This window comes from Electrona antarctica (assembly GCF_951216825.1).
Source record: "Electrona antarctica genome assembly, chromosome: 9".
In the NCBI taxonomy this organism is placed as follows: Eukaryota; Metazoa; Chordata; class Actinopteri; order Myctophiformes; family Myctophidae; genus Electrona; species Electrona antarctica.
Genome location: NC_136790.1, coordinates 31,665,695 through 31,674,859, shown reverse-complemented (window position 1 = coordinate 31,674,859; position 9,165 = coordinate 31,665,695). Strand labels below are relative to the sequence as shown.

General features: G+C 41.4%; 1 protein-coding gene across 1 annotated transcript; it reads left to right on the top strand.

Moving 5' to 3' along the window:
• Window positions 1-96: 96 nt before the first annotated feature.
• On the top strand, window positions 97-4,005 carry LOC306929632 (uncharacterized protein). Its single transcript, XM_079510244.1, has 4 exons — window positions 97-235; window positions 802-1,099; window positions 1,299-1,434; window positions 2,447-4,005. Exons 1-4 carry the CDS (start codon window positions 176-178, stop codon window positions 2,874-2,876), a joined length of 924 nt encoding a protein of 307 aa, XP_079366370.1. The 5' UTR covers window positions 97-175; the 3' UTR covers window positions 2,877-4,005.
• Window positions 4,006-9,165: the final 5,160 nt, after the last annotated feature.

Genomic DNA, 9,165 nt, shown 5'->3' with positions numbered 1-9,165 from the left:
CGCCGCCGCGTTATGAAAATAGCCGATCTATAAGCTCACAATGCGTCGCATCGCGACGCATTGTGAGCTTGTAGATCGGCTATTTTCCACGCGTCGCCGCCCGCCACGTCATCTTCCTGCGACACAGTGAATGAGACGACTCAGAAAGCCTTAACGTTTATACGTTTTAATCTTAATGGATTTTAACAATATTAGTTGTACCACAGCGTGTTTTACACCTGGCCGTATTGATATTGTAAGTGGTTTATCTGGATAACTCGTGTCTTGATTATTGTCTTCAATAACCGTTTATAGCCACACTTTTAGCCGTGGCCCACTTGGGGGATTTTTTCTCTTAAGCATAATGTCTTATCTTAGCGACAATACGGAAGTACTGTAACTAGTCGTCATGTTTCAGTTTGTAGTCTAGAATCTATAGGAGAACATGCTCAACACGATGTTTATGCATTTGGAGCAATAAATGTCGATCTAAAGCTGGAATATAATTTAGAAAAACGACTGGCAGGCAAATAAACACACTAAATAAAGCAAATACCCCAGGCCAGCTTATGTGTAGGCCTATAGTAGTCTACTGTACCTTGTAAAATGTAGGACTAATTATATCATTTTACATGTACAGTGCAAGTTGGACTGGGGCTAGAATGTCCATTACCCAGCTGTATGATATAATTATCTTTATTATTGCATATGTATTGGACAATTAAAATAATTAAGTGGTGTGTGTCTCTCTCTCTCTATCTCTCTCTCTCTCTCACACACACACACACACACACACACACACACCCTTATTCTTTCTTTCAGATAATGCCCCTTCCACTAGAGGCGATGTCCACTAGAAAGCGAAGGCCGAATTGGACTGACCAGGAATGCATATTCCTAGCCCAGTTGATGGAGCAGAGGAAAGTAGTGATCAGGGGAAAGTGCAGCACTGGTGTGTCAACGCAGGATAAAAGGCAAGCATGGGAAGAAATATCCCAAGCCATCAATGCTGTTTTCCCACAGATTCAACGTACCGTGTCTGACTGTAGCAAGAAATGGGAAAATCTGCTGGCAAAAGCAAGGGAAGAAATCAAAAGACAGAAAATGCAATTGGGTGAAGGTAAGAAAAACGGACGTGTGATTATTGGGTGTATATACCTTAAAGGCAATGTCTGAAGCCTTGCCTTGGTGAAGGAGAATGATGCCAGGCTACATAAAAAGGCTAAAATACCTTGAAAGCTATAGGAAGAGTTTATTATGTTTTTCATGCAACTTTTATTTCACAAGATGTGCATTCCTACATGATTTGTCATTCACAGATTCAGAGCTTTCACTTGAACAGTTCAGCCATATTACCCAAATCGTGATTTCTGTGATGAATTCAGAGTCAGACAGGCTGCTTGAGGATCAGGATAGGAAAGACCCTTCAATCATGCACATGATGGACACTCAAAGGTAAGACGTCTTCTCACTGCAATAGACCTAGATGTTGAACCTGGTCAACATCCAGCTCACTGGATGTATCGCTAGCAAATTTGAAAACAATAAGCATAGCAATTGTCGACATTATTTCTATAGGGAGGCTAACAGCTGTTTCTCGCATAGTTTATGTTGTGTCCCAGGGCAACAATTACAAACAGGAAGTTCGCAAAGTTTACCACGTTCAGGACCTTATTATTTACATAATGAAACCGTCTATAATTCTGCTTGTTATACCTGTACGAGTGACAAATAAATCCAACTTGATATTTGATAAAGAATTATTAAAGCTGTACACTGTACAGCTTAAAAATAAATAACTGTATAAAAATCTAGTAGCAGCTACGATGGCTGCTTCAGAATTCCTAAGTGACAGGGCAGATGCTGCCACCAGAATTCCTAAAGTATGACGTTTCCCTGAAATGTGTTTACAAATCAACAAGTTTCTCTACCTTCACATAACGGATGGATAAAGGACGTACTATTCTACCTTAAGCTTGAAAAGATTAGATTCTCACTTAATGGTTCCATGACAACTTTCCAGCAAACATGGATGCCCTTTGTGGACCATGTAAAAACCCTGACGTTAGTCCCAGAGATGGGCGATATTTGAACTAGGGAATGGTGAACGCATAGGCCTATGCATTGTACGTGCGTCGTGTAAACCAGTGGCTGCGCGCACACAGGTGGTCGTCCTTCCCCCACCTCCCCCCTCTCTCTTTTAATTAATTTACTTCTTTATGTCTGTATTCCCCCCCCCCCCCTCTCCTTTCTCTGGTATTTTCTCTGCATTAGGGAAGAGTGGGTGGGTATAGTGGGTGGACGGGAGGGAAATGATGGGTGTCTATATCTATGTATTACAAATGTATATGTTGACATGAACAAGGACCCCACATGGGAAGGGAAAAGATTAAAAAAACCTAATAAAAAGATTTACAAATCAAATAAGCAAACATAATACAGCATTATTATTATTATTATTTTACAGCTTTGATGATGATGAGGATGATGAGGATGAGGAAAACAGCCATTCAACAGATGAACCTTCGGCAGTAGTGAACTCAGTTAAGACAGACAACGGGCACCCTGCATGTAGCAGCGTTTCCCCTGCTATGCATTTAGCACACTTTGGTGAGGCCTCGACCTCTCCACCAACAACACACAGATTTGCTTTTACTGAAGCCTCTAGTTCCTCAGCAGTTAAATTCGCTATGCCTTGTACTACCATCCCAACCATGAGTGGATCACACATGGCTTCTCACTGTAGCTCTACTCCGTTGCAAGAAAGACTGGACTTGGAGATGTCCGTGCTCAGAAGACAAGAGGCTGTACTCAAACTTCAAGAGGAATATTATACTCTCAAAATTAAGCTGATGAAAGAAGAAATGGCAGAGCCAACACGTAAAAGACTAAAGTAATAGGAGACCCTGCAGCACTGTGGTGACCTATTACCTGTGGCTAGTGGTGAAAAGTGACCAACATTAATGCTATTAATATTTTTATACATAGAAGAGGTTCTGTCTGTCTGTGTGACCGGAGCTAATCTCTCAAACCACTGGACTGATCCGTGCCAAATGTCTTGTGCACACCGGCAGTAGGCCACAGAAGTACCTCCACTCATTTTGTTTTTTCCACACATGTTTTATATTTGTGAAATATTTAATCTTATAATGGAAGTCAAAGAGGCTCTCTTCATGCTGAAACCTTACCCAAATTTGGACTCATATGCCATAGAAATGTCAGACGATTGTCACAGGTTGGTCACTTGGAAGTCCGAGATCCACATTGGAGTCATACCGTTCTCACGTGAATCAAATGTTGTGATTCATGTTATTTTGACAAATATGTATGGTAGATTATAAATGCAATGTAACTAACACAACTGTGGTAGGAGTAGACCACTGGTGTTTAACAAGAGATATTGCATTGAAACACAATTTCTCCTCTGCCCAAGCATGCTTTCTGTTATATCCCACCGGTGCAAATGTTGACACTAGGGCAGGGGGCCTGGGTTCCAATCCTGGGTAGGCCATAAAGGTTATGGATTGCAGCTTTGGGTAATATAGCACTAATGTATTGCCTATTTCCATTGAATAAGTCTACACTACAAGTTCATAAACCCTGCTGTTGCTTTTTTATATAAATCATTAGTTGGACGATGTTAGTCGATGAACTATGAATCACAAATTCAACCGTACATGGATAAGCTAACATTCTTGCACCTCAGAGCATTCTGTTGTTGTTGTTGTTGTTTTTTTAATGTTTTTTTTTGTGGCTTTCGCCTTTATTTTATATATTTTATGGAGGGACAGACTGTAGGCTGACAGGAAATGGGGAGAGAGACGGGGGTTCCAATCCTGGGTAGGCCATAAAGATTATGGATTGCAGCTTTGGGTAATATAGCACTAATGTATTGCCTATTTCCATTGAATAAGTCTACACTACAAGTTCATAAACCCTGCTGTTGCTTTTTATATAAATCATTAGTTGGACGATGTTAGTCGATGAACTATGAATCACAAATTCAACCATACATGGATAAGCTAACATTCTTGCACCTCAGAGCATTCTGTTGTTTTTTTTAATGTTTTTTTTTTGTGGCTTTCGCCTTTAATTTTATATATTTTATGGAGGGACAGACAGTAGGCTGACAGGAAATGGGGAGAGAGACGGGGGGAAGACATGCCGTAAAGGCCGTCGGGATCGGGAGTCGAACCCGTGGCACACTGCCAGACTGGATTACCAGCCAAGGTGCCTGGACCACTGAGCCATGGCCCAGGCCAGCATTCTGTTGGTTTGAGAAGGCAGGCAGGCACTATCTAGGGGTTCAAGCTGAAACTCCAAAGTTTTTGTGCTGGTTCATTTCGCTGGGGCTTTTACAAATTCCCATGAGATGGTACAACAGACAAATTTTCATCAATGATTGGAAGTTGTATGGACAATGAATATGACCAAATTGGCCTGATGGGGCACTGTAAATTAAAGGTCAAATTATTGAACTTTGAAAAGTCATAAGTCATACCCAACCTGCTACATCCACCAATCTTAACTCTACAAATCTGCCTCAAGAACTACTGACTCAATTTTATGCCATTTTATTTATTTTTGAGGGGCACTAGCCCCTCATACAGGTTTAATGTTTGTGTTTAGTTCAATGTTTGTTTTAAAAACAATGAAGGGAAAATGTATTCTTGTCCCTAACACAAACATTAAATCCCATTAACAATAAAGAGAATTTAATGTTTGTTTTGACACTGTTTGTTTTTCATCACCATTACATCACCTAATCATAATTAAGCTATACCGAATTCCCTCCTTGATGTTGAAAGATGATAAGAGTGCACCTCACTTCACACGGGTGTGATTAACTCATTTTTACATTTCTATCTAAACTGCAGGTTGGATTGCTATCAAGGTTATCAACATTAACATGCAGTTCAGTTGATTGATATCATTAAAGTTGTGAAGATATTGACCAATGTGCTTCAAAAGGACATAACTCAGCAGATAAATTGACCAAAGTCAACAACCATTAGCCCAGTCATTTAGTGGACACTACACATATACACAAATAGGCATGACATAACAAATCAGACATTTAAAACGGTCTGTCCTGATATGTCTCATATCATAATTCATGTGTGTAATTATTTTTAAGTTGCCAGATAGGGGATCAGTTCAAACAGGTGCCTGGTGCAAAATTGGCCATAAATCAGAGTAATTTAATCAAAACTGTCATTGTATGTTCCCACAATGTTTTTGAAATTGACCAGTAGGGGGTGACAGTAGGGCTGGGTGATAATGATATTATAGACTTAATCAAGTATCACGATATTTGTTTCCAAATTCCTCAATGTCGATATTGTAATGATATTGTATTATTGTGATATCTTTTCTTTTTTCACAAATTCACAGTATCAATATATATCGATATATTAGCCAACCCAGCCCTAGGTGACAGCATTGCCAAAAAAGGGTGTCCCAGGCAGCACAGATAAATGAATGTGCGTCTGGGTCACGGTGGCACAGTCGGTAGTGCTGTTGCCTCACAGCTAGAAGGTCCTGGGTTTGATTCCTGCTGGGGGCACTGGGGGCATGTTCCCTCCTCCGCGTCATCAGTGCCCATACCCAAGGCAGGGTTGGCGAAAGGGCCTTTCTGTGTGGAGTTTGCATGTTCTCCCCGTGTCCCCTAGGGTAGGTACCCTCACAAAAACATGCCGTAATCCTGGTCTCTAAACTACCTCCCCATGGCCAGCCGGGGCGCCTGATGGAGGGGAAAGGAACTGGTCGGAATAACGTGTTCCTTCCACACGCTACGTCCGGCCGGGGAAACTCTCCCCTGTCAGGTGAAAAGAAGCAGCATAGACTCTTCATGCATAGAAGAAAGCATGAGGTCGGTCCGCTGCCCCCCCAGGTTGGCAGAGGAAGTGTAGCGCCCAGGATTACAATAGATAATTGACACTGGGTGAAAAAAGGGGTTACAAAAAATGAATGAGTGTCTGTCTGATGGTCATAAAACCAACCATAGTTATCTTTAATACAGGTGTTGGAAATTGTCAAAGGTGCACTGCAGACCCCTTGCAGCTTTCATCTTACAGTCTGGGTTAGCTTTAACCCTCTCCAAATCGCTGCTTTGCAACTATATTATCTTCTATTTTTTAGATTTGATTTTCAGATTTGAATGTCTCTGGCATCCTTATTTGCCCATCGTTTGCGTTTGAACACACTTTCCCAATAGTGGTACTTCTAAAACACATTTTAACTCCAACTGTGACTTCAGTAAATTGTTATACTTACTGTGCTTAGTAACTTACATAAATATTAAAGGTGCATTAAGCCAGCTGGAAGCAATCGGTAAAAAACAACACATGATTCAGTAAGCAGAGTTATGTGCTTTTTAAATGTAAGATTATGTACCGTGTGGTCTGTTTATACCAAGATCCTGGGTCAAACATTGACGGTAATTCTGTTTTACCTCTCTGTTGCATCAAATTTAGGCTGTTCAGAAACGGCATGACAGCAGGACTCGAGTTATATTGTCACTCAGGAAGACCTGAATTTGAAAGTTACTCAAATGTATGTTGAAAATGCCAAAGTTTGAAACTCTGGAATTTCAGGAAGTAAGCTAAGACATTCTTGAAATTGTCCACAGTAAGTTTTGGAAGTACTGTAGCATAGTCGTTTATTCCTGGTTAGAGCGGTTCTTTTAACATATAGTTTTACACTGTGGAAAAGGGTTGTTTAATTGCTCATTCATGTCATTTATTCTTAAGTGCATATTTGGAAGCTGTAAATGTTTGACATACACCAATATACATATTTATGAAAATTGCGCTTGATCATGCCAATGTAAGTAGAGCTAAAATAATGTCCTGTCTAGACGAATGTAGTAATTTGTACATAATATTTCTCATAAACCCGTTTATTTGTAAGTGACTGGGGTTGGCACCCAGATGTAAGCAGAGGGGCCTGGAGTGTTGAATAAAAGACTGTTATTTGCTGTGCGGTTTGCTCATTTCCTTTGTTAGTGTTGTGCCAGACTCTGTTACAGTCGGGTGGTGTGACTGTCTCTTTTCTTTTGCAGCCTCAGCATTTGCTCTCCGATTCGCTGATTTTTCCCCCCTCATCATTCTACGTTTTTTCCCATAGAAAAGAGAACCTTCCTTTATGAGCCAAAGTTACGTGTATGGGACCGAGGCATGATTGCCTTTACGACATCAAATGTGTAAATGGGAGGTCTGTCCAAACATTAGAGGTCACGTTTCATCTCAATCTGGCATCAAACACATCACCACCAGTGACACTTGGCACTTGGCTGTCTCGTCAGTCGTCACAGTAGTGGAACAGTTAACTTTTGGTGATGGTGTCTTCTACACTGTGATCTTTGTATAATTGTGTTGAGGTAGCCTAATGAAGATAACCTATGGTCTAATAAAAGTAATATAAAATATGTTAGCAATATTTTATATTACTCAGTCTGCCTGGTACCAAGCATAACAGACGAAGCATGGTACTAGCCATTCCAGGACGTCATTCGATGAGAGAGGAACAGTCTGTAGGAGGTGATGGTATCCATTCCTTCTGTCTCTGACAGATGAGCCATGTTGTTGGAGTGCCCTCTGGGCAGTCCACTTAGCTGACTGAAAAGCTACCCCTTAATCTCCACTTTCTCTTTGTTTGGCCTATTATCAGACCTGTCAGTCCTGGCCATTTTATCTCCACAAGCCTCATTTATTGGCTGTTTGACGTGGGCTTGATTATATCAAAGGCCCTTATCTCGCCTTTGCCTGAGGATGCATCCTTCCTCTGACTGCTAGGAATGGTCCAAGACAGGATTAAAGGGTGACTTGTTGGGGTGGATAACAAGTGTTTTGAATGTTTGAACACATCTGATTAGCTTTACACACTCTTTCCTGCGGTGTATACTACTATATTTTCCCATTCTATTCCATGTTTTATTAATTTGTATTATCTTCATCAAGGCACAAATAGTCGTTATTGTGAAATAGTGAGCCTGTAATAACTCATCATCCTGATCTGAGACTGAGATAGTGGCTTCTCTTTTGATGGCAGTCAGTTCTTGGTCCTCGAGTAGTCATTACTTGAAACAGTCTGAAGGAATGTCACGCACCTCGATTTGACGAAGAGCAATTACATGGGAGGCAGCCATTGCCTTTGAGGTGGAAGCTTACCTGCCACACCCTGGAGGCTTACAAATAAGCCTCTGGATACGTCCCAGTTCCTTGAGAATGGTCCCTTTTCTTCGCCTCCTTCTCCTCATGACTTATGGTCTGACAGGATTTGACAGTATGGGGCAAGGCGTGTGTGTGTGTGTGTTTGACGTGTGTGTGTGTGTGTGTGCGTGTGCGTGTGCGCGTGCGTGCGTGCGTGCGTGCGTGCGTGCGTGCGTGCGTGCGTGCGTGCGTGCGTGCGTGCGTGCACACGGGGGGGAGGTCTTACCATAGACTTTGAATTAACCCATCCAGTTCAGTTTGTCCAGTATTATGACAGCAATGGGACTATGAGGGAAGCTTTAGTACAGGGGAGGGGGTGTTGAGTTGACATGAGAATAGCTGTGTGATAGACTGGTGATTCAGTAATTGTAATTTTTGATGATCAATAGCAAGAGTGACATCTGCCTCTCTGCCTGCGCATGCGTGCGTGCATTCCTACATGTGTATGTATGGATGTGTGTGTGTGTGTGTGTGTGTATCTGTGCGTGCGTCTGCATGCTTGCATTAAAAAAGACAGACTGTGTGCTTATGTGTGTGCTTATGTGCACATTTTTCTCCATGCCATTTGTGCAGTTCATGTGCCAGGGTTTGCATGTCTGAGAATATTGCAATGTTAATTCTTCATACCACCATAATAACCAAGACCTGGTTTTGCATATGAATCATAATCATTGCATGCAAGGTCATGTACATGTAAGTGCTCTGGAAAAATAATCATGGAAAAAACATGCAGCTTAGCTACTTGGACCAACAAAGAATCAGCAGTCTACCCGTAGGTTAAGTACAGATGTTGCAATCACAAATTGGATTTTCCATAATGCAGTCACTGTTACAAATGCTTAACTTTATTTAGATTAGAAAGGGCATTGCCCATTACCAATAGGCTACAAGGCACAAGCACAGCGTCTCCACTGCAGGGAATAACCATCATTTCAGTTTTTATTTAGTTGGCATTGGGTCAGCAAAGAAGGGA

Coding starts and splice junctions, on each gene's coding strand:
- LOC306929632 (XM_079510244.1), top strand. CDS start 176: ATGGATTTTAACAATATTAGTTGTACCACAGCGTGTTTTACACCTGGC. Junction 1,100..1,298: donor GAAAATGCAATTGGGTGAAG/GTAAGAAAAACG, acceptor TGTCATTCACAG/ATTCAGAGCTTTCACTTGAA. Junction 1,435..2,446: donor CACATGATGGACACTCAAAG/GTAAGACGTCTT, acceptor ATTATTTTACAG/CTTTGATGATGATGAGGATG.